Source organism: Scyliorhinus canicula, chromosome 8 (assembly GCF_902713615.1).
Source record: "Scyliorhinus canicula chromosome 8, sScyCan1.1, whole genome shotgun sequence".
NCBI classification, from domain to species: Eukaryota; Metazoa; Chordata; class Chondrichthyes; order Carcharhiniformes; family Scyliorhinidae; genus Scyliorhinus; species Scyliorhinus canicula.
The window spans coordinates 91,279,846-91,306,340 of NC_052153.1; the positions used below are offsets into that span (position 1 = coordinate 91,279,846).

Below are 26,495 nucleotides of genomic sequence, written 5' to 3' on the forward strand. Positions count from 1 at the left end.
GGACTAATATGCCTTGGGACTAACATATCATCTTACCACTTTGCAAAAAACATTGGCCTGAAACTTCAGAGATCCGGAGCTGAGAAATCCAGACTGGATTTTGAAATCCTGGCACATGCACATGCATTGTAATTGCCTGAGAACTTCAAATGAGCTGAGACACTACCTGAATGTGTCTTAGACTGATCTCAGTATCAGAGACTTGGCCAGATACATGGACTTATTTGGATATTTACCCTAGAAATGATTGTCCCTGGTTAATCTCTGGTCTGACTCACTAATTAGCCAACATAACTGGACTGACTAACCCCAACTGACCCCTAATCTCCCATTAAATCACCACCCCACCGACCCTCTCCCCTATTATTAACTATCCTCAAACCAACTATCCCCACAAAACCAATCATATTACTGCCCTACCATCCAGACCCGATCCTACAACTCTATGGTACACGGCACTCATCCCACCATTCACCCATCCATTTTAAGAATTGCGGGTTTAAAACTTATCTGAATGTGACAGTGTGTCATAAAGAAGGGCCTGTCTTCTTGAAAGAAAAAGTGCAAAGTTGGTTAAAGAACAGAAATCTTAACATGCAGCAGCAATGAGCACAACACTGTCGCTGCCTGGATGATCTGGGCTGATTGCTTTGTCTTACTTTTAATTTTTGTTATTCCGCTGAGGCCAGCATTAATTGCCCATTCCTAATTGCACTCAAAGTGGTGATGAGCTGCCTTGTTGAACCGCTGCAGTTCCGGTGGTGTAGTTATGCCCACAGTGCTTTTAGGCAGGGAGTTCCAGGAATTGTACCCAGTGACAGTGAAGAAAAGCCAATAATATGTTTAAGTCAGGATGGTGAGTGACCTGGAGTGACCTACAGGTGTTCCCATGTCGCAGATGCCCTTTTCCTTCTAGATGGTAGTGGTCATGGGTTTCAAAGGTGCTGGCTAAGGAGCCGTGGTGAGTTGCTGCAATATATCTTGTAGATGGCACACACTGTTGTCACTCTTCATTGGTGGAGGAGGGAGTGAATGGTTATAGAAGGGATGCAATCAAGCACACTGCTGTGTCCAGTGTGGTATCAAGTTTCTCAAGTGATGTTGGAGCTGCACTCATCCAGGCAATGAGAAGGTATTCCACCACACTCCCGACTTGTGCCTTTTAGATGGTGGACAGAATTTGGGGCGTCAGGTGGTGAGTTACTGGCTGCAGGATTCAGAGTCTCTGACCTGTTCTTTTAGCTACAATATTTATATGTATAGTTCAGTTCAGTTTCTGGTCAATGGCAATCCCGCAAAATGTTGCTAGTGGAGGATTCAGCAATGGTAAATGCCATTGAATGTCAAGCGATGATATTTGAATTATCTTTTTTGGGAGCTAGTCATTGTCTGGCATTGTACGGCACAAATATCACTTCCCCCTTGTCAGCCCAAGTTTGGACATTTTCCTGGTCTTGTTGCATTTAGGCATGTTGTGCTTCAGTGTCTAAAGAGTCGCAAATTATTGTGCAATCATCAATGAACATCCCCACTTCTGAACTTGGGATGGAAGGAAGGTTCATTGTTGAAACAGCTGAAGATGGTTGAGCCTAGGACACAACTGAGGAACTCCAGCAGTGATGTCCTGGAACTAAGACAATTAACATCTTACAACCACAACCATCTTCTTTTGTGCTTGGTATGGTTCCAACCAGTGGAGAGTATTCCCCCCTATTCCCATTGACTCCAGCTTTGTTTGGAGTTTCTTGATGCCACACTTGGTCACATGCTGCCTTGGTGTCAAGAGTAGTTACACTCACCTCTGCACACCATTTTTTTTGTATTCAATTTAACGTGATTTGAGGTTCACCAGCTAGGCCAGCCTTTGTTGCCCATCCCTAATTTCCCTCGGTGGTAGCAAGTTGCCTTCTTGAATCTCTGCAATCCGTGTAGTGTTGGTACACCCACTGTGCTGTTAGGGAGAGAGTTCCAGGATTTTGACCCCGCGACAGTGAAGGAACGGCAAAATATTTCCAAGTCAGGATGGTGAGCGACTTGGACAGGAACTTCTAGGTGGTGTGTTCCCATGTATCTGCTACCCTCGTCCTTCTAGATGGTCGTGGGTTTGGAAGTCACTGTCTAAGGAACCTTGGTGAGTTCCTGCAGTGCATCTTGTAGACGCTACGCACTGCTGCTGCTGTGCATCAGTGGTGAGGGAGCAAATGTTTATGGAAGGGGTGCAATCAAGTGGGCCGATTTGTCCTGAATGGTGTTGAGCTTACTGAGTGTTATTGGAGCTGCACTCATCCAGGCAAGTGGGGAGTACTCCATAACACACATGATTGTGCCTTGTAGGTGGTGGACAAGCGTTGAGAGTCAGGAGGTGAGTTACTCGCCACAGGATTCCTAGCCTCTGAGCTGCTCTTGTAGCCACAGTATTTATATGGCTACTTCAGTTAGTTTCTGGCCAACGGTAACCCACAGGATGTTGATAGTGGGGATTCCGTGATGGTAATGCATTTGAATGTCAAGGGGTGATGATTCGATTCTCTCTCACTAGAGATGGTCATTGCCTGGCACTAGTGTGGGGCTAATGTAACTTGCCATTTGTCAGCCCAAGCCTGGATATATGCTGCAGTTGCACGTGAACTGCTTCATTATTGAAGGAGTCGTGAATGGTGTTGAACATTGTGCAGTCATCTGCAAACATCCCCACTTCTGAAGAGTTGAAGATGGGTGGGCCCAAGACATTAATTTGAAGAACTCCTGATGTGGAGATGCCGGTGTTGGACTGGGGTGAGCACAGTAAGAAGTCTTACAACACCAGGTTAAAGTCCAACAGGTTTGTTTCAAACACGAGCTTTCGGAGCACTGCTCCTTCCTCAGGTGAATGGAGAGGTATGTTCCAGAAACATTTATATAGACAAATCAAAGATGCCAGACAATGCTTGGAATGCGAGCATTTGCAGGTAATCAAATCATTACAGATCAAGAGATAGGGGGTAATCTCAGGTTAAAGAAGTGTGAATTGTCTCAAGACAGAACAGTTGGTGGGATTTTGCAATTCCAGGCCAGATGGTGGGGGGTGAATGCAATGCGACATGAATCCAAGATCCCTGTTGAGGCCGCACTCATGCATGCGGAACCTAGCTATAAGTTTTTGCTCGGCAATTCTGCATTGTCACGTATCCTGAAGACCACCTTGGAGAACGCTTACCCGGAGATCAGAGGCTGAATGCCCTTGATTGCTGAAGTGTTCCCCTACTGGAAGGGAACATTCCTGCCTGGTGATTGTCGCACGATGCCCGTTCATTCGTTGTCGCAGTGTCTGCATGGTCTCGCCAATGTAACACGCTTCGGGACATCCTTTCCTGCAGCGTATGAGGTAGACTACATTGGTCGAGTCGCACGAGTATGTGCCGCGACCTGGTGGGTGGTGTTTCCACGTGTAATGGTGGTATCCATGTCGATGATCTGGCATGTCTTGCAGAGATTGCCCTGGCAGGGTTGTGTGGTGTCGCGGTCGCTGTTCTGAAGGCTGGGTAATTTGCTGCAAACAATGGTTTGTTTGAGGTTGCGTGGTTGTTTGAAGGCAAGTACAGTAGTCCCCCGTTATACCGCGCTCCGCAATACCGCGGTTCGCGATATACCGCGGGGGGGCTGATGGACCCCAACTGTCAGTTGTGTCAATTTCAGCGGCCGGCTGATTATTTCAGTGAGAGCAGCTTCCCTCTCTGGATCAAAGTGAGCCGGCGCTGAAATTGACACTGCCGGCTGCTCTCTCCCTCCAATCAGAAACATTAAAACTTAAAAGTTGGATTGGAGGGAGAGAGCAGCGGGCAGTGTCAATTTCACTTTGATCCGGAGAGGGAAGCTGCTCTCACTGAAATAATCAGCCGGCCGCTGAAATTGACACTGCCGAGGGCGGGGCGGGTGTTGGGGGGGAGGAGAAGGGGGGGCGGGGGAGAAGAGGGGGGGGGGGAGAAGAGGGGGGGGGGGGGAAGAGGGGGGGGGGGGAAGAGGGGGGGGGGAGAAGAGGGGGGGGGGGAGAAGAGGGGGGGGGGAGAAGAGGGGGGGGGAGAAGAGGGGGGGGGGGGGGGAGAAGAGGGGGGGGCGGGGGGGAGAAGAGGGGGGGGAGAAGAGGGGGGAGAAGAGGGGGGAGGGAAGAGGGGGGGGAAGAGGGGGGGGAAGAGGGGGGGGAAGAGGGGGGGGAGAAGAGGGGGGGAGAAGAGGGGGGGAAGAAGAGGGGGGAAGAAGAGGGGGGGAGAAGAGGGGGGGGAGAAGAGGGGGGGGAGAAGAGGGGGGGAGAGGGGGGGGAGAGGGGGGGGAGAGGGGGGGGGGAGAGGGGGGGGGAGAAGAGGGGGGGAGAGGGGGGGGGGAGGGGGGGGGGGGAGAAGAGGGGGGGAGAAGAGGGGGGGGAGAAGAGGGGGGGGGAGAAGAGGGGGGGGGAGAAGAGGGGGGGGGAGAAGAGGGGGGGGGAGAAGAGGGGGGGGGAGAAGAGGGGGGGGAGAAGAGGGGGGGGAGAAGAGGGGGGGAGAAGAGGGGGGGGAGAAGAGGGGGGAGAAGAGGGGGGGAGAAGAGGGGGGGAGAAGAGGGGGGGGGAGAAGAGGGGGGGAGAAGAGGGGGGGAGAAGAGGGGGGGAGAAGACGGGGGAGAAGAGGGGGGAGAAGAGGGGGGGGAGAAGAGGGGGGGAGAAGAGGGGGGAGAAGAGGGGGGGAAAAGAGGGGGAGAAGAGGGGGGGAAAAGAGGGGGGAGAAGAGGGGGGAGAAGAGGGGGGGGAGAAGTTGGGGGGAGAAGTTGGGGGGAGAAGTTGGGGGGGAGAAGTTGGGGGGGGAGAGGAGGGGGGCGGGTGTTGGGGGGGGGGGGAGGGGGGCGGGTGTGTTGGGGGGGAGAGGAGGGGGGCGGGTGTTGGGGGGGGAGAGGAGGGGGGGCGGGGTGTTGGGGGGGGAGAGGAGGGGGCGGGTGTTGGGGGGGAGCGGGGTGTGGGGAAGACCCCCTGTGGGTGTGGGGGAGACCCCCCTGGGGGTGGGGGGGAGAGAGGGTGGACCTGCGGGTGTTGGGGGAGAGAGGGTGGACCTGCGGGTGTTGGGGGAGAGAGGGTGGACCTGCGGGTGTTGGGGGAGAGAGGAGGGCCCTGAGGGTGTTGGGGGGGGGAGAGGAGGGGGGCGGGTGTTGGGGGGGGAGCGGGTGTGGGAGAGACCCCCCTGTGGGGGAGACCCCCCTGTGGGTGTGGGGGAGACCCCCCTGGGGGTGTGGGGGAGAGAGGGGGGCCCTGCGGGTGTTGGGGGACGGGGGAGAGGGGGGGGGAGGGGGGGAGGGGGCGAGCCGGAGGGTGTGGGGAGGGGGCGAGCCGGAGGGCGTGGGGGGGCAGGGGGCGAGCCGGAGGGTGTGGGGGGAGAGGGGGCGAGCCGGAGGGTGTTGGGGGGGAGAGGGGGCGAGCGGAGGGTGTGGGGGGGAGAGGGGTCTAGTTGGAGGATGTGGGGGGAGAGGGGGCAAGCCGGAGGGTGTGGGGAGGGGGCGAGCCGGAGGATGTGGGGGGAGAGGGGGCGAGCCGGAGGGAGAGGGGGCGAGCCGGAGGGTGTGGGGGGGAGAGGGGGCGAGCCGGAGGGTGTGGGGGGGAGAGGGGGCGAGCCGGAGGGTGTGGGGGGGAGAGGGGGCGAGCCGGAGGGAGAGGGGGCGAGCCGGAGGGTGTGGGGGGAGAGGGGGCGAGCCGGAGGGTGTTGGGGGGGAGAGGGGGCGAGTCGGAGGGTGTGGGGGGAGAGGGGTCTAGTTGGAGGATGTGGGGGGGAGAGGGGGCGAGCCGGAGGGTGTGGGGAGGGGGCGAGCCGGAGGGTGTTGGGGGGGAGAGCGGGCGAGCCGGAGGATGTGGGGGGAGAGGGGGCGAGCCGGAGGGTGTTGGGGGGGAGAGGGGGCGGGTCGGAGGGTGTGGGGGGAGAGGGGTCTAGTTGGAGGATGTGGGGGGGAGAGGGGGCGAGCCGGAGGGTGTGGGGAGGGGGCGAGCCGGAGGATGTGGGGGGAGAGGGGGCGAGCCGGAGGGAGAGGGGGCGAGGCGGAGGGTGTGGGGGGAGAGGGGGCGAGCCGGAGGGTGTTGGGGGGGAGAGCGGGCGAGTCGGAGGATGTGGGGGGAGAGGGGGCAAGCCGGAGGAAAAAAAAAAGAAATTGACACTGCCGGCTGCTCTCTCCCTCCAATCAGAAACATTAAAACTTAAAAGTTGGATTGGAGGGAGAGAGCAGCGGGCAGTGTCAATTTCAGCGGCCGGCTGATTATTTCACTGAGAGCAGCTTCCTTCTCCGGATCAAAGTGAGCCGGCCGCTGAAATTTTAATTGGATCCACGATGGGGGTTTTAAATTTATTTAAAAATCTATGCTAGCGCTTCCCATTGTGAGTCTACGGGGGTCTGACCTCTCCCCCTGCCCCCCCGTAGACTCTCAATGGGAAGCGCTAGCATAGATTTTTAAATAAATTTAAAACCCCCATCATGGATATCCGCGGCTCGGATACAACGCGGGTGGCTGTCTTGGACCCCAACACCCGCGTTATAAAGGGGGACTACTCTAGTGGGGGTGTGGGGATGACCTTGGCAAGATGTTGTAAGACTTCTTATTGAAGAACTCCTGCAGTGATGTCCCAAGATGGAGATGACTGATCTCCAATAACCAAAACCTTTGTTCCAAGCATAACTCCAACCAGTAGAAAGAGTTTTCCCTGGATTCCCATTGACTCCAGATTTGCCATAATCGATCAAATGCTGTCTTGATGTCAAGGACAGTCACTCTCTCATCACCTCTGGGGTTCAGCTCTTTTGTCCATGTTTGAACCAAGGCTGTAATGAAGTCAGGAGCTGAGTGGCCCTGGCAGAACTAAAGTGAGCACTAATGAGCAGGTTATTGCTAAATGAATGCCATTTGATAGCACTATTGATGACCCCTTCCATCACTTTACTGATGATTGAGAGTGGACTGATAGGGTGGTAATTGGCCAGGTTGGATTTGTCCTGCTGTGTGTGTACAGGACACAGAAAGAGCATGCCTGAAATGTGATGCTAACAACCACCACCAACCTCCCCCTAAACTCCAGAATTCCCATTCAGATGCTCCAAGCCCCAGGATCCCCATTCCAGGCTGCTGCTAAAGCCTAATACTGTGTCCCAATTACAAATTACCCATGCAGCTATTCTGGAATAGTGTTTAAAAAGGAAGGAAATATGTTGCCAGCTGTGCATTTTGCATATCTTCAATCCGCCAATGGCCTACATGGCATTAACACTATAAATGCTATAAAATACCGTACCACGAGAAATGTCACGGGGGATCTTTTTGATATGCACAAATGAGAATTTTCTTCTTTGCTCTGTCAATGGAGCATCTAGGATGGTATGAGCTACAAAAGGACATCAAAAAAGAGCAGAAAAAATAATGTTTCTTCTGATGTGTTACCCAATATCTCCAGCTTAAAATGTTAACAGAAGAAAAACACTGGATTTGGCGGTATTGCTCACCATGGTGAAACAAGCTAGTGTAATCCAACACTTATATAAGACAAATGCGCATTATTGACATTCTTAAAACCTAACCTTGATGAGAAAATATGAGACACATCATGAAAGGAAAGGAAGAAAACTGATGTGAAAAATTAAGTTACTCTGTGCAACAGGGAAAGTGGACTTGGTTATTTCTTACCTGTTTTTTTCTTTGTGATCATCTCTTCTTTCTTCTCCTCAACAACAGGGAGTTGTTCATCTGAAGTGACTTTGGTGTTGGAAGATGGGATTAGGCTCTTCAGGAAAAGAATGGAACTCATCAAAGCTTCAGCGTGCAAATAAAGATCCAATGATGAAAAGTTCACCTAAATTAAAATTAAAAAAAAACTACTTCAGCAATTCAAAGGATGTCAAATAATTATCAAATAACATCTGAATATACAAGTACAACATTAAAAAAGTGTTCTGTAAATGAAAAACAAAAATCTACTGAGTGCTGCTTCAGACAATAATATCTTCTTGAGACATTCTCCGGAAGAATTTCTAAGTGTGCTAGCGAGCGGGAATTGCCGCAAGTTTCCTGGTGCTCGGCCCAGCAAGGCCGGCAACGCTATTCAATGCTAATTGGTCCACTAAATGAGGACTCATGGGCTTCTCGCACCAAATAACACCTAGCCCACTGATTCACTGGGACCGCGCTCGCCAGTCCCCCGCTAATAATGTCAAGCAGTACTTAAGCTGCACTTGCTCAACCAACCCCAGCTAGATCGCAACAATGGTGCCGAGGAGACTCGACCCAAGGTCCGGGGATGCTGAGCTGGAGAGGCTCCTGGACGCGCTGGAGGCCAGGAGGGATGTCCTGTTCCCTCTGGGGATCAGGAGGGTGAGCTGACTGGAACGAGCTGGTGACAGATGTCAGCACCAGGAGTGTGACCAGGAGGACTGCCCTCCAGTGCCGGACGAAGGTCAATGACCTACACCCAGCAGCACGAGTGAGTAGACACCTCCCCCCACCCCCCAAGCCTCCCTCCATCCCCCTCCCCCTTCAGCCTTGCCTCCACCACCACTCCACTCCAACCTTCTTCACCCCCATCACTCACTCCCTCACAACTGTGAACCATGCGTGTGGCTAACGATGTCCTCTGTGTCTCCTCAGGAAACTAGCGGGAGAGGGCCCAGACTGGCGGTGGGATGCTGGACTTGAGAATCCTCAACTCCTTTGAGGAGCGGGTCCTGGAGGTGACTGGTGTGGCTGAGGACCGGACGGTCACCAATGCGGAGGTTGGCGGACTCTGCAGAGGTGAGGAACCACTGGGCTCCACCTGGGAGACCTGTCAAACGTGAGTACTGATTGCCTTACTGACTGACCCATCCCTCCCACTGACTACATGTCCATTCTCCCCCAGGTTCTCCAGCCAATAGCGCTGGCCCATCCCGGGCGACACCCTTGCCTAACCCTGAGGAGAACACCTTGGAGGAGAGCTCAGAGGATGCCACCGCAGAGGCTGTAATTCCCACCCTCCACCAGCACAGATACACACATCTTGGTGGGACATGTTAGCGGTCAGGCTTCTGGGCCACAATCTGGTGAGTACCATACTGCTGCTGATGTACATTAGGAGTAGACAGGAACCCCCAGGCGTGACAGCAGTCGGAGGTCTGCTGGATCCCTGGACCCAGCTGGGTCCCAGCCTGATGCTGAACCTGTGGTAAAGAGACAGAGGTACCCAGAGCTGATGGAGATGATAGAGACAAACCTGGACATTCAGACGGAGATATCAGCATCACTCCAGCAGATCCATAGCCGCTTGGAGGAGTCCCTGAGGCTACGGACGCAGAAGATAGCGCCGAATGGCACCAAGGCCAATAATGCTTGGGTGGTGACCGCAGTAGAGAACCTGGTGACGTGAGTACTACTTGTGAAGGTGTCCACGGCGTCATGTAGTCGGTGATATCCATGGCTGAGGGTTTCGGCAGAATGTCCGACTCGCTGGGGGATGTCACCCCGTACCAGGCTAACCTTGATGAGGTTCTGCAAGACGTGTCCTACGATTAGATGGGCATGGCCAAGGTGCTGCAGAGCATGTCCCAGTCACTGAGGAGCATCACTGAGGGCGTTGACACCATGGTACAGAACCTGGGAAGCGGCAGAGCTGGCTGAATCAGATGATGAAAGGGCAGCCAGGGCTCGAACGAGCTGTCCCTCCATCCCAAGGTGAACCCCAGGACTGGGATAAGGGGATGCTGAGTGCCAACGCAGATTTTTCCATGGAGTGGCAACGGTGGCCACAAGCTCCCCCAAGTTTCACCTCTCTGATGAAGCCGTGTCTCGCAGACAGCACACGGGGCAGGGTGGCCCGGCTGTGCATGTGCCGCCAACAAGTGAGCCTGGGCCCGCCAATCCCAGAGCCTGCCAAGGGCATCGAGGTCCATGCGACTAGGTAAGCAGCTGGTTGCCTCCACCTCAGATGTGTATCCTAGGGAAACCCCAAGATGTAGTTGTAGAGCTAGTAGGGTCAGGCATGTTGAGGATCACTGAGGGCACCGGGATAGGGGGGCACAATCGGTAATGGGGTATTGTGCAGCACGTTAAACAACTTTTTGAACAACCATTATGATACCTCTGTTACTTTCTTCTGCAATGTGGCTAGCCCCTCGACCCTTTGCCCTTCTCTCCAGGCAACCCCACATGGCTCTCACCCAATCTCCGGCCATGGATAGTTCTCTGGAGTTGTGTCCCATCCTCTGGGTTCGGTTGTTGGCGCAAAGGATCACATAACGCCCATGTGCTGTATAGTGTGCGGGATTGAGATGAGGGGCGGGGCCTCTATGTAGGGCCCTTTCTTCCAGCAGCTGTCGTCAAGGAAGCCAATCGACCCATTTCGGGAAGAATGCATTCGGTGCAGCTTGCCAATCAGCTCTTCTTGCCAGCCCCCCCCTGACCGCACAAAGCCAGCCAGCCCTTTACAGAACTGCCTCTTAAATATTTTTTTTCTTCCCTCCTAAAATAACCTCCTCTTGCTTAAATACTCTCCTTCAGCGGCATGTCAGGTTGGAATTGACAGAGGGCTGCAGTGGATTACGTATTTCAACGTGAGAAATCACATAGCCGCATTCAAGCAGATTTTCCGTATTAAATACAGAAAGTCCGTGCAAATTGGCAGTGCTGTGTTCCCATTCCTCAAAGGATCAAGATTTAAAGTAATTTACAAAAGATTTAAAAATGATATGAGAAAACACTTTTTATGCAGTGTATGGTTAAGGTCTGAATGCTCTGCCTGAGTGTGTGGTGGAGTCAAGTTCAATCAAGGCATTCAAATGGCAGTTTGACTGCTATTTGAAAAGGAATAATGTGCAGGGTTGTGGAGAAAGCAGGAGAATGGCACCCAAGTGAAGTATTCATTCAGAGAGCTGGTGTAGATACGATGGGCCGAATGGCTCTTTCTGCATAACAGCAATTCTGTGATTCTGTGAAGATTAGAGAGTTGAATGCATGGCTCAAAGATTGGAGAGAGAGATATGGGTTTTGATTTATAGGGCTGCGGTGGGGAAAGCAGGAGCTGTACCATTAGAATGGTCTTCATCTGAACCGTGCTGGTATAAGTGCTCTGTTAAGTTGTAACCGGAGTGGTAAAAGAGCTTTAATCTAAATAGTAGGGAAAGGGATGATGTCAGCGGAACTGTGGTAAATTAAAGAGAAAGGACAACACAATAACAATATGGGTCATAATAACCAGAGTGCGGCAGGAAGGTACTTATACACAGCAGATAAGGGCAGTTTGCAAAAATGGCAAGAGAGAATTAAAGGCTCTGGGCAGGATTTTCTGTAGCCCGATGCCAACATTGGGATCGGCGATGAGGCGGAGAATGGCTACAAATGCCGGAAGCGGGCCAGGCGCTGGTTTGATGCCGGTTTGCAATGCTCCACCCCCTCCAAATCGGCGTCATCGGGACACGTGCCATGTGCAGTCGCAACGCTGTTGGCATGTCATCAGCCGGCCCACCTGAGATGCTCTGCCCTCGATGGGCCAAGTTCCCGATGGTGCGGGCCACATGTAGTCCTAGCGGTCGGGAATCTGCCATGCAGGCTGCGGACAGTGTCCAGCACCGCTACACTCGGCCGGGATCCATCCCACTGGCCGGGGGGGCTCCTGCTAGTGGTGGGGAGTGGCCAGGGGGTGGGTTGTGGGGTCGGGGTGGGTGGGTATGCAGTCCAGCACGGCCAACGCAATATTTCCCATGCGACCTTGTCAGCCCCGTGGATACGCGGCTTGGAACATGACGATTCCACGGGTGTTTCATGCGGCACTGGTGCTAGCCCCTCATCTGTACTGGAAACGGTGAGGGACTCACGTCGATTTTACCATCGTGGAGCACCACGGATTCTCCGTTGGTGCTGGCACTTAGCCGCAGGAACGGAGAATCCAGCCGTCTGTATCTGAATGTACAAAGAACTCTTAACAAGCTGGATAAAATGATCACACATAGAAATAATTTTTTATGATCTAATGGCCAGTTCAAGAGGTATGATTGCAAAGTGATCAAGGCCGAGCTCTAAAAATTCATGGGTATTTACATTTTGAAAGGACAGGATACTATGAAAAGATGGTGGGGTACCTCCATTAATTAAGGAGACATTTGGACTGTCGTGAGAGATCCAAATATAGCTTGATAAATGAGAAATAGCAAATGCAAGGAGTTACTTGAGGAGCAGTTTAGTGGCCCAATAACAGCAGTTGCTTGCAAGAAGGTTTCTTCAGTAATCAGGGTGATTTTATTCTTCATATGGATTGGGTGAATAGACCGGCAATTGTAGCCTGGAAGATGAGAGTGTACTTGAGACAATTTCTCAGAGCAGCACATTTGAATGCTAACCAAGGAACAGGATATTTTGGACTTGGTGATGTGCAAAAAGATAAGATAACCTTATAGTAAAGGAGCCGCGAGGCAACAGTGATCATAACACGATAACGGTTCACATTCAGTTTGAGGGCGAGAAGTGTGGGTTTATGACAAAGTATCTTGAATTTAAATAAAGGGAACTACAAGGGTATGAAGGCAAAGCTAGCTAAAGGTGAGCAGGGAAACTCACTTAAAAGGTAGGACAGTAGAGGAGCTCTAACAGACATTGAAGGAGATATTTCAGCAAAGATACATTCCATTGATAAAAAGGCTATGAGAAGGATGTATTATCTGTGGCTAACTGAGACAGTTAAGTATAGATATCAATCTGAAAGAAAAAGTATACAATACAGTGAAGATGAATGGTTGGTCAGAAAATTGGGAAGATTTTAGAAAACAGCAAAGAATTACGTGAAAAAATTAGGAGAAATCAGCGTATGAGAGAAAACTGACTAGAAATTTAAAAAGAACAGAACAGAATAATATTTAAAAAGGAAAAGAATGCCTAACATGAGTGTTGTTCCCTGAGAGAACGAAAATAGGTCAGTAATAATTGGAAACAAGGAAATGGAGAATTGTTGAACATATATTTCATGATAATCTTCACTATAGAGATCACAAAATACATCCAAGAATACTTGAAAATCAAGACGACAAAAAGGGTGGAACTTAAGACAATCAGAATCACTAGGGAAAAGATCCTGAGAAAACTATTAGAGCTAAAGGGCTGACAACTCCCCTGGACTGAGTGGCTTACAGTCTCGGGTGTTAAAATAAGTGACTACTGTCATGTGAGGGTCTCATTAAGAAAAGTGTGTTTTATAAAATGGCTGCAGTGATGTCACTGTGTGGGTGGAGCTGGGCTGTGATTCGGTCTTTTACTTTTGTTTTGAGCTGGAGCTGCTTTGTGGCTCTGAGTTTTTGGTTTTGTTTTCAGCCGGGAGCTGCATTCAAACAAACAAAGTGGTATTGCCGGTAGGGTGTAGAAAGGAGGTATTGCGAGTAGCTCATGAGGTGCCAGTGGGGGGTCATTTAGGAGTACGGAAAACTCACAAAAAAATTTTTATTGGCCTGGACTACGTAAAGATGTAATTACATTTTGTCGATCATGGCACATGTCAAGTGATAGGGAAACCTCAAACAATGATAAAACCAGTGCCCTTAATATCCGTTCCAGCATTTGAGGAACCTTTTACAAGGATCTTAATTGATTGCATAGACCGCTTTCTAAAACGAAAAGTGGGAATCAATATCTTTTGATTATAATGGATGTGTCTACTAGGTTTCCAGAGGCCATTCCAGTACACAATATTACAGCTAAAAAGATTGTGGAGGAGTTACTTAAATTATTTGCCAGATATGGGTTACCCACAGAAATACAATCAGATCAAGGGTCTAATTTTACCTCAAGGTTATTCAAAGAAGTTATGGATAGCTGAGGGATAAAACAATTTAAATCAACTGTGAACCATCCAGAATCGCAGGGAGCGTTAGAAAGGTGGCATCAGACATTAAAGACAATGTTAAGGGCTTATTGGCAAGATTATCCAGAGGATTGGGATAAAGGAATTCCATTCGTACAATTTGTAATTAGGGACGCACCTAATGAGTCAACCAAATTTAGTCCTTTTGAACTAATTTTTAGTCATGAGGTAAAAGGACCACTTCAATTGATTAAGGAAAAATTGGTGAGTGAGCAGTTGGAACTTACATTGTTGGATTATGTGTCAAATTTTCGGGAACGATTAAATAGAGCAGCGGAATTAGCTAGACAACATTTTAAAGTTGCACGACATGTGATGAAACAGATAGTGGACAAGAAAGCAAAAATTTGTAGTTTTGCCAGTGGAGATAAAGTTTTACTATTGTTACCAGTGGTAGGTGAACCTTTAAAAGCAAGGTTTTGTGGACCTTATCAGATTGAAAGGAAATTAAGTGAGGTGAATTATATGGTAAGAACACCAGAGGGACGGAAAACTCACCGAGTGTGTCATGTGAATATGCTTAAAAGGTACTTTGAAAGGGAAGGAGAGCAAAAGGAGGAGATTTTAATGATTCTAACTCAAAGTGAAGAACCAAATCCAAATGACTTTGAATTTGGCATCCCTCAAATTAAATTGGAAAACGAGGATGTTCTTAAAAATTGGGATAAATTGTTGAGTTACCTTCCAGAGGAAAAACGAACTGACATGAAAGAGTTATTGATATCACAAGGACAAGTTTGTGGAGATAAGTCGGGAATTACTAAAATGGTGATCATGATGTAAATGTGGGAAATGCTGTTCCAATTAAACAACATCCACATAGGCTTAACCCTTTAAAATTGGCACAGGTGAACAAGGAAATTGAAAGTATGCTTAAACATGGCATAATTGAAGTGGGTTGCAGCCAATGGAGCTCGCCCATAGTGATGGTACCAAAACCGGACAGTACCCAACGGTTGTGTGTGAAAGGTTAATGTAGTTACAAGAACGGACTCTTATACTCACCCATGTTTGGAATATTGCATTGAGAAAATGGGACAATCCACTTTTATTTCCAAACTGTATTGACTTAAAGGTTACGGGCAGGTACCTTTATCCGGCATGAAAAACACCCCAGCCACATTTTCACGGTTAACTAACAAAGTCGTTTCATGTGGATGAGATTTTGAGGATGCATCAGAGGTATTCGGTGGCATCAGAGGAGGGCCTACTAAAGGAAAGGCAAAGGCTCCAGATGGAGTTGGGTTGGTGCCCACAAGGAAGGCGATAGGGCAACTGCGGAGGGCTAGAGTACGAGTATGAGGAACAAGGTGAGCAGGATGCTGGTGCACCAACTGAGGAAGTAGGCTGCGATGGGGGAGATTGGACTGGTGAGGGATGAGGGTGTTAGGGGGCATCGATTGGGCTGAGGGAGGTGATGGGATGTGTAGGAGCGATGCAAGCGGGGAAGGCCCCGGGCCGGACGGGTTTCCAGCTGAGTTCTACAAGAGGTTTGGTGAGGAGCTGGGGTCTCTGCCAGTGGAGATGTACAATGAGTCAAGCGGTAGGGGGAGCTTCTCCACCACCGCCCGCCCCCCCCCCCCCCCCCCCCCCCCCCCCCCCACTTTGTCGCAGGTGTCCATTTTCCTGATTTTAAAGAAAGATAAGGACCTGGAGTAGGTGGGTCATATTGCTCGATTTCCCAGCCAATGTGGATGCAAAGTTGTTAGCGAAGGTGTTAGCGTCGCAGATAGAGGACTGCGTGCCAGGGTGATAGGGGAGCAACAGATGGGGTTTATGAAGGGGCAACAGTTGTCACCAACTGTGTGGAGGTCACTTAACGTCATTATGATGCTCTTGGAGAAGCAGGAGGTAGAAGTGGTGGTTGCAATGGATATGGAGAAGGCTTTTGATCAGGTGGAGTGGATGTATTTGTTGAAGGTGCTGGGTCGGTTTGGGTTTGGCCATGGTTTCATGGATTGCATTTGGCTGCTGTATCGGGTGCTGATGGCTAGTGTCCGGACAAACAGGATGAGTTTAGGGAACCGGAGAATAAGGTAGGGGTGCCCACTCTCCCCATTGCTTTTTCCTCTGGTGATATTGCACTCAAGGCATATGGGGTTGGAGAGAGATTGAGCAGGGTGGTGTGGAGCACAGAGTCCTGTTGTATGTGGACCTTCTGGAATACATTTTGGACCCGGTGAGTAGTTCTGATAGGATTGTGGAGATCTTGAGGAAATTTGGCAGTTTTTCGGGGTATAAATTGACACGGGGGGGAAAAGCAAGGTCTTCTCGATTAATGCTAGAGGGCAGAGGAGGAGGCTGGGGAGTTGTCGTTCTGGGTGGTTGGGTGGGCTTTTGGTATCTCAGGATACATGTGGCGCAGAGCTGGGCACAGCTGCATGAATTCAATTTGGCATTACTGGTAGACAGAATGAAGGTGGACTTTAGAGGTGAGAAGTGTTGCTGCTGTCACTGGCTGGACACAGGCAGACGGTTCAAATGACAGTGCTGCCCAGGTTCTTGTTTATGTTACAGAACCCCCCCCCCCCATCTCTGTTCCGGAGTTCTTTTTCAGGAAGGTGAATGGGATAATTTCAGGCGTGGGCGGGGAAGACCCTATGGTCGAGGAGAGTGCTTTTGGGGGGGGGGGGGGGGGGGGGGGGGGGGGGGGCTGTGGCTGGTATTGCCGATCTTGATGAACTATGACTGGGCTGCGAATATTTCTGTGGTGAGGATATGAACAGTGGAGGAGAGATCGGTGTCAGGTAGGGGACAGGTCTGAGAGCACTGATGTTGGCGCCCCTTCCGTTCTCGCCGGTCAGGTATTCCGTGAGGCCAGTGTGATAGTCTCAGCATTGCGAGTGTGGAACCAGTGCAGGCAACATTTTGCGTTGTAATGCACATCTTTGTGGGCGCCGATATGCGATAATTACAGATTTATGTATATATTTTTTATAAAGTCCCTAGCTATGCTGAAGCAATCGGCGCCATTGCCAACCTCCAGCCCGATAGGATCCACCTCCGTACCACCGACCAATCAACATGATCCCTGCCCCGTCCGCAATTCTGGCACAGCAGAGACCATAAAAATCACTGCCACAGGGCAGGGTTCCAACCCCACATTCAGGATTGCCGACATGGTGTCTAAAAAGGACCTCCAGAACCCCACCAGCTTGGGACACGACCAGAACCTGTGTGTGGGGTGCGTGGGTCCCCTAAAGCAGCGCTCACACCCTTCCTCCACTAATTCGAAAAAGTGGCTCATCCTCTCTTTAGTGAGGTGCACTCGAGATACCACCTTCAACTGAATAAGGCTCAGTCTTGCGCAAGACGATGTCATGTTCACCCTCCTCAATGCCTCATTCCATATCTCTTCCGCCAGTATTCACTCCACTCCTCCTCCCATTTCGCTTTCACCAACCTTCAGCGCCAAGTCCACCCAATGCAGGACGTGACTGGAGATCCCCACCATTGAATATTCACTCGCCTCCGCCAGAAGAGTCCGACTACTAATAAAGCAATCAATCCGTAAGTACACCTGGTATACCAAAAAACAAACTCCCTCTCCCACGGGAGCGTGAACCTCCACAAGTCCTCCCCTCCCTCCTCCCCCATGAATGCAGACAATACTCTCGACATCCGAACCAAGGATAGCGACCTCGGCCTAAATAGATCCACCTTCGAGTCCATCACACAATTCATATCACCCCCCCCCCCCCCCCCCCACATAAGAAGTTGCTGGCGCTCAGGTCCGGCACTGCCGCCAACAACCGTTTCATGATCAACAAACGACACATTGCCCCAATTTGGGCATATACGTTCACTAGAATCACTTATTTTCCCTTCAACATCCGTACCACGTACCTCCCCCCACCGCCCTCCCCAACACACATAGATCTGCCGTCACCCTCGCCACGTGAAACTGAACCCTCTTATTAATGAGGGTTTCCACCTCACGGGCCCTATTGTCTAGGCCTGAGTGGAACACGTGGCTCATCCAGGCCTCCCAGAACCTAATCTGATCTTATTCCCACATGTGAGTCTCTGGTAAAAACACAACATCAGCTCTCAGACTTTTTAGATGGGCAAAAACCCTCGCTCTTTTCACTGCCCCTCCAGGTGACCAACCATGCTGGGGTCTTCTCATTCGCCCTCAACAACCGACATTCGCCGACAATTCCGAGGCCCCAGGCCCAAAGAAAAGTGTTCCACAGTTAAATCAATGTTCCGACAATAAAATTACACATCCCAAGGGTCAAAGAAAAACTTTGGATCACCGCTAGCCATCCTCCCGCACCCCCTCCCCAGGTTGGCAGACTACCTGCTGCCTCCATTAACTACCTCCCATCCACATTCTCTAGACCCATCGCCTAACTGGTCTAACAAGTCGTAGACCCTCCCCCACACCACTCCCATTAACTAACCTATCTCCTAGCGCTAGTAGGATGTCTGCAACACCCCACCCCCCTCAGCTCAACCCTAAAATCAAAAACAAAGGCCTGAGAACCCCTCCACCACCACCATCTCCCACCCCATGTCCTCTACTCCCATTTTCAAGTCCAGCAATAAAAAGAGCTAAGCGATTCCACACAAAATGGATCAGATTGAACCTCTGCAGTCCTGCCACATCCAGTCATGAATGGTGGTGGACAATTAAATGCCAGTCTATAGCCAATTCAATTTACTCCATGTGGTATCATGAGACGGTCCAAGGTACTAGATACTGCAATGGCTATGGGCCCTGACAATATGGCAGCTATAGTACTACAGTGCTCTAGAACTTGCCATGTCCTGAAAAGGAACAGGGGCTATAAATATATGGGATAGATACAAGAAATTAATTAAAAAGTTACTTTTCAGTAAAACCTGCAGCAAGCTGCATTTTCTAAGAGCAAAAACTGATCGAACATATACATGGTCAACTCCCTTCACAATGTGATATTGCTGATAAAGATTGTACACATATATAAACAAACCACTATCCGAATGGACAATGGGCAACATACATTAAAGTATAATGTTAGCTTGGATAAGTGAAATCAAAACCAGATAAAGAAACACTTATTATCTTACAGTCAGTTTGGCCAACATGACCATTATACAATCCTAGGCTTTCAAGAATAAATTCTTGAATAAGCGCATTTCTTAGAAATTGGATGGACAACCTAACACAATATGGGACAATGAATAGGGGTGGTTTATTATTCAGCGAATGATCATCTTTCACACCATCTTTTAATTATACAACCAGAATGGATCATAAATATGACCACAAAATTTGAATCATTGCTCTCTTATCAAGTTTCGCACTCTCGGGGGTCAAGATAATATTACTTTGACAGTTGATGGATATCCAATTTTTCTTTTAAAATCTAGTATCTGTATAAAGTAAGAGTTTACATTTGGGATTCCCTCACAGATATTAGAATGAGCTATCTTTTGGGGATATTATGTATGTGTTGTGATTTATTCTCTCTGTATAACCATCAAGTTGCAGATTTTTTCACAGCATTAAATTCATCTGTTTATTCAAAACTTAAATAATCTCATCCAACCTTCCCCCTTTGGAGGGGGAACAATTTCCGAGTTCTCACCTGGACCTGAACAATATCCGCAAATTTACTATCTAGCTAATACAGTTACATTGTAGACTATTGGGAGAAAGGCAACACTCTGGGCTGACTTTCTTCCTTTTGATGGAGAGGTAGCTAGACATTGCGGACCCAAATTACATGTCCTCAAGTCCGGTTAACTCTGGCTGAATTTGAGGAAGTTAGTTTGCGATACGCCGATCCTACTGGCTTCACCTAGTTACGGTTGTACAAACACTACACCCTGAGCCAAGTTCTTCCATTAAATCTACCCTGCAATGTGGAAAATTGTGAGTTATGTCCTCTACACAAAATGCAGGATGAATCCAAGCTGGTCAATTACTCCCAGTTTACTCCCAACCTCCAGTCAAGGGATGGAAGTGTTCATTAACAGTGCTATCAAGTGGAACACACTTCGCAATAACTGGCTTACTGACATGCAGTTTTGGTTATGCCACGGCCACTCAGCTCCTGACCGCACAACTTCTATTCAAATATGGACAAAAAATATGATCTACGAAAGGTGAGTTGAGAGTTACTGCCCTTGACAACAAGGCAGCATTTGACTGACTGTGGCATCAATGAGCCCTAGCAAAACTGGAGTCAATAGAAATTGTGGAAAATTCCCTGCTAGTTGGACTCATACCTTACACAAAGTGATTGCACAGTATTCAGTGCCATTCATGACTCTTCAGAAGGTGAAGCAGTCTATATCCAAATGAAGCAAGGCGCAGACAATATCCACCCTTGGGCTCTCAAGTGGCAAAATAACATTCATGCTACATGACCATTCGCATGAGTGAATCTTACCGTCGCTCATTACATTCAATGGCATTCCTATCACTGAATATCACCATCAACATCCTGGGGGTTAGCGTTGACCAGAAACTGAACTGGACTGGTATTATACATATTGTGGCCTCAAAGACAGGTCTGAGGCAAGAAACAGACATAGAAACAGTATTATTCAAATAGTGATAGATTGGGAAATGTTGCATACAAAGGGATCTGGGTGTCCTTGTACACCAGTCACAAAGCAAATATGGAGGTACAGCAAGCAGTTAGGATGACAACTGGTATGTTGGCCATCATTGCAAGAGGACTCGAGTACAGGTGCAAGGATGTATTAGTGAGACTGCACCTGGAGTACTGTGTGCACTTTTGGTGTCCTTATCTAAGAAAAGATATACTTGCCACAGGGGGAGTGCAATAAAGATTCACCAGACTGATTGCTGGGATAACAGGATTACCGTAGGAGGAGCGATTAGGTCGACGGGCCTGTATTCACTAGAATTTAGATGAGAGGGGATCTAACCTCTGACAAGGCTGGACAGACTGGATGATTGTTATTTCCTCTGGATGGGAATCTCGAACAAGGAGTTTCAGGAGACAGCCACTTAGAACTGAGATGAGGGGAAACTTCTTCACTAAGAGGATAATCAAGCTGTGAATTTATCTACCACAGAAAGCTTTGAAGGCCAATCACTGGATATATTTAAGAAAAAAGATATACCGGCCATGGCACATCCGACCCGGAGCACGGCATGGCCAGTAGATGCCGGGTAAGACCTCCCGCTGGCTTCCCGGCAGCCACAACACCTTAGGGGATCTACCCAAGTCCCGCGAGGCTGCGTGACCAAAATCCAGAATGGGCGGGACAAGGCCGTGCGCGCTTAAGTAGGCTTTAAACCTAGTTAAGTGTACTTATCCGCGATCGACTGTCCTCTCAATATCTATCGTCCTCCCTAGGAAGCCTCAGCCAACTCTATTCAGTACTGGTCCACTCAAACCCATAAGGGTCTCCCATGCCATCAGAGGCCCCTGGATGGTCAGTGACAGGGCAGCATGGCCTCATGGCCCTTGAACGTGGGAACCTTGACACTAAGGTGCCCAAGTGACGCCACAAAGCCAATAGACGCATTCCCAGGGTGGGCGACACAGCCAAGGGTCAGAGACTGAGGTGGGCCATGCTCATGAAAGGAGGGTAGAGGGGGTATGAAGGGTGTGGGGGGGGGGGAAGGGCAGGTAAGTAGGGGATCTTTGGGATTTTGGGGGGTTCTGGAAGGGGAGGGCTGAAGAGGGAGGGGGGCCATCAGGGACCCTATAGCAGGGTGGCCTCACTTGGCGGGGGGGGGGGGGGGGGGGAGAGAATGCCCATGTATGTGGGGAATGACACTGCCTGTGGATGGCGGATGTGGGGGAACCTCACGTTCACTTCGCGATCAAGGCATCCTATCAAAATGGCAGCCCGATTTTGGAGGAGCTGATCTGGCCAGTGAGTTCAGCTCCCCACTGATGAAAATAATTCAAAGTGTGGGCTAAACTGTGAGAAACTCCCCAGGACCCAAAAAAGTAACTAAATGTGGTTAGGTAGCGGTGGGGAACTCACCTGCAGAGCCAGCAGGAAACTCTCAGCAAAAACCACCATAAACCATAGAATCCCTACAGTATATAAGGACACCATTCTGCACCGACCCTTGGACAGAGCACTCTACTTTAGCCAATTTCTCCTCCCTATCCCTGTGACCCACCTAACCATTGGACACTAAGGGGCAATTTAACATGGCTAATGCACCTAGCTTGCACATCTTTGGACTGAGGGGGGAAACCGGAGCACCCAGAGACCCAGACAGACGGGGAGAGCGTACGAACTCCACACAGAAAGTCACCCTAGGCCGTAATTGAACCCGGGTCCCTGGAGCTGTGAGGCTACAGGGATAACCACTGTGCCTCCATGGCGCCTTGACACTAAGAAACTTTTCAGTTAGATCGAGACCAAGATTTATAGACTCTAAAGGCGTCTAGGGGTACGGGGAGAGTGCAGGAGTAATACATTGAGATAGAGCATTAGCTACAATCCTAGCAAAGGGTCAGTCGGCTCGAAGGGGCAAAATCACCTCCGTACTCTCCAAAACCTGTCCACAAAGTCAGGAGTGTGATGGAAAACTCTCTGCTTACCTAGATAAATGCAGTTCCAACCACACTCAAAAAGCTAAAAAGATCCAGGACAAAGCAGCCCACTTGACTGCTACCCCTTCCACAAAGATTCACTCCCTCCACTACCAATGCACAGTGGATACAGCGTGTAGCATGAACAAGGTGCACAGCATAAACTTATCAAGGCTCCAGAGAGCGCCTTCCAAAACCACAGCCGTTATGGACTGTGGGTGCACCTACACCACTTGGGCTACAGTGTTTCAAGGCGACAGCTCAGCAACACCTTCCCAAGGGCAATTAGGGATGGGCAATAACTGCTGGCCTAGCCAGCGACACTCACATCCCATGAATGGATCATAAAAAAAAGGAAAAATGCAGGAATGCATTATTAAGCAGTTAATAGCAGGATATTTAGAAAACCATATACAATTTGACAGAGTCAACATGGTTCTGTGAAAGAAAAATTGTGTTTGACTAGTATATTGCAGTTCTTTTAGGAAGTAACAAGCAATATGGATAAAAGGGGAATCTGTGGAAGTGGTGCACTTGGAATTCTAAAGTGCATTTGATACAATGCCTCAAAACTTTACTTGCACAAAATAAGAGCATATAATGGAAGGGGGTTACATATTAGCACGGATAAAGGATCGCTGAGCTAACCAGAGTGTATTTGGGTAAATGGGTTATTTTCAGGGGTGCCACAAGAATCAGTGTTGAAGCCTCAACTATATATAATCTATTTCAATTACTTGGATGAAGGGACTGAATGCCGAGTTGGTAAATTTACTGGTAACACAGAAATACGTAGGAAAGAAAGACGTGAGGGGAACATAAAGAGATGTGAATAGGTTAAACTTAGTGGATAAATATTTGGAGATGGGAGTATAATGTGAACATGTCCACTTTGGCAGGAAGAACAAAAAAAGCAGTATATTATTTAAGTAAGAGGGCTGCAGAACTCTGGTACAGAGGAATCTGGATATCCTGTTACATGAATCACAAAATATTATCAGCAAACAAATAAGGCGACAAATGGGGACGGCATACGGCGCCGTGATTAGCACTGGGACTGCAGCACTGAAGACCTGGGTTTGAATCCTGGCCCTGGGTCACTGTCCGTGTGGAGTTTGCATATTCTCCCCATGTCTGCGTGAGTTTCACCCCCACAACCCAAAGATGTGCAGTTTAGGTGGATTGGTCACGCTAAATTGCCCCATAATTGAACAAAAATATAATTGGGTACTCTAAATTTTAAAAATAAATAAATAAATAAATAAGACGACAAATGAAATGTTGGCATCTATTGCATGGGGAATGGAGTATAAAAGTAGAAGTAAATGATATTTGCAGTACTGTCTCCAGTTTTGGTCGCCTTACTTAAGGAATGGCATAAATGGCACAGTGGTTAGTGCTGCTGCCTTATGGCACCGAGTTCCCAGGTTCAATCCACAACCCAAAAGATGTGCAGGGTAGGTGGATTGGCCATGCTAAATTGCCCCTTAATTGGAAAAATGAACTGGGTACTCTAAAAAAAAGTTTTAAAAAGGGCATAATTGCATTAGAAGCAGTTCTGAGAAGGTTCCCTTAATTGATTCTAGGGATGGCAGGGTTATCATAAGAAGAACAGTCGGACAGATTGAACTATTTTGGGCATTTAGAAGAATGAGGGGGGACTTGACCTTGACAGTATCAATGATAAGAGGATATTTCCGATTCTGGGGGAGACTAGTACTATAGGACACAATGTTACAACCTCCCATTTAACATTGAAATTAGGAGATTTGAGAGCAGTAGAGGTTGGGTTATTGAATATATTCAATGCTGACGCATGCAAGGAATATCAGAGCCACTGAAAGGGTTTCTTTCACTCAGGTGTTTAAAAAACCAGATGAGTCCAGGTAGCTGAAGGCAGGAAGAATTGCAGCAAGTTGACAAAGGCAGCTTTCATGATACTTGTAGCCAGAGGACCAGTTTGCTTTTCAAGACAACTTTTGGCTCTTTCGAAAACAGGTTTAAATAGGCTTTAAACCTTGTGGCTTGGTAAACATTTTAGATGTAAAAGCCAAGTTTCTGCAGTGATGTTACTTCTGCATTCTCTAGTGCCTTGTTTTCTGCAAGCAAGCAGGACTTGTAATAAAAAGGCTTTCTGAAATGAAAGCATTTCAGTCATCAGAAAACAGACCATTGATAGTGATGGAAATCAATTGTTCCTATTAACGAGGTAGCTTCCATCTCTCAAGATCAAAACCATTAACATACAATGGAGACAGGTAAAGTACAGTTTTTACTATTTATAATGTTCTCATGGACAGCAAGATAGCACAGTGGTTAGCTCTGTTCCCTCATAACACCAATGACTCAGGTTCAATTTCAGCCTTGGGTGACAGTGTGGAGCTTGCATGGGTTTCCTCTGGGTGTTGTAGTTTCTTCCCACAGCCCAAAGATGTGCAAGCTAGGTTGATTGGCCATGTTAAATTGCACCTTAGTTGAGGGGATAGGGCAGGATTATGGGGATGGGGCGGGGGAGTGGACCTGGGTAGGGCGCTCTTTCAAAGGATCACTGCAGACTTGATGGGCCGAATGGCCTCCTTTTGCACTGTAGGGATTCTATGAACGGTCAATTCCAGACCTTGCTGCACTTGAGCAAAAACAGATTACAGCACGATATAGAGCTAATTACATGAATTATTTTCTTTAGCTGTCAGAAAAATGGGACAAATCCTGCTGTGGAATGGGCAGCACTGTAGCACAGTGGGTAGTACTGTTGCTTCACAGCTCCATGGTTCCAGATTTGATTCCCGGCTTGGGTCACTGTCTGTCTGGAGTCTGGGTTTCCTCCAGGTGCTCCGGTTTCTTCCCACATGTCCCGAAGGACGTGCTATTAGGTGAATTGGGCATTCTGAATTCTCCCTGTGTACACGAACAGGCGCTGGAATTCGGGGCTATTCAATATTCCAACAAAAAAAAAATGAAGGGACTTCAGCAGAAGAAAGATAGAAAATGCCAGAAGAATGTCCATTAATGCCTTGGGCAAGAAATAAAAAGGCAGGCTATCTATATTGTCTGATGTGACAATTGAGTTTTGTTCCCCAGCACGCCTCATCTAGAATGAGGAGGTCACAGTAATAATTCCCTAAAAATTGCATTCTGGCTGTTCCACATAGCTGCAATACAGAAAATCCCTATTAAGAGCCCTGTGGAATTTTTACCTTTATGATTTGTTCTGTGTTGTTGTGGCTAGTTTTGAAATCGGGTCCATCTCGATTAGCCTGGAAAATAAATGTTAAGTCGATTTTTCTCACTTTATGCAAAATTGAACAGCAAATCATTCACAAAACGTGGGATAAATCATTGCATCTTTTTTATAAAACCACATTTCATATCAAAAAAAATTTATTCACCAAGTGGGATGAACCCACAGGATAGGTTTTAAAAAGACTGACACAATAGTATTTTTAAGTGACCTAAACAGCAGTTCTTAAACATGACCAAACATTTACATAACTTCATCTTGCAAATTACAAAACTATCAGAAAATAATCCAACTTTCTGGAAGCAGCCCACCAGAACAAGCCAGCTCAAATGAGTGCGAATGGCCCTTCCCTGAATTGTCAGACATAACTAACTGGAATCTCCGCCGGCAGGATTCTCCATTGCTCCGCACCCACACCAGTGGGTTTTCCGTTGGTGTGGCCTGGCCACAATGGGAAATCCCTTTGGCAGGTGGCGTGAACGGAGAATGCCACTGCTGGCGAGGGTGCACCAACCAGGAAAATGCACCTGGCAGAACGGAGAACCCCGCCCAATATGTTTATTCAAATGGGTGCAGACTGATCTGTTAAACTCAAATCACTTTGAACAATGAATATCGGCTGAAAAGGGAGGTCCACCGACCATTCAATCTGATCACAAAGATTAGTCATGGAATAAGGGTTCCCCGGTTTTCTGTGACCATATTTAACAACTATTTTGCGAAAACTAACATATTTTGTTCAAAAAAATAAACTGCTCTTCCAGGAGTCAGAAAGACCGTTTGTCTTTTTCATTTTCCTTTTTGTGGCGCGGTTTTGTAATATGTAATCCATGAATTGTAAAATATAAAACGTGAAAACCCAACAAAATGTTTAACAAAATGTTG

General features: G+C 48.6%; 1 protein-coding gene across 1 annotated transcript in view; it reads right to left on the reverse strand.

The window, feature by feature from the left end:
- The window catches only part of vps13a (vacuolar protein sorting 13 homolog A), a 634,190-nt gene that overhangs the window by 335,185 nt on the left and 272,510 nt on the right, over positions 1-26,495 (reverse strand). Inside the window, 2 exon segments of the mRNA XM_038803880.1 lie at positions 7,661-7,826; positions 25,567-25,626. Coding sequence (XP_038659808.1) covers positions 7,661-7,826; positions 25,567-25,626 — 226 coding nt within the window.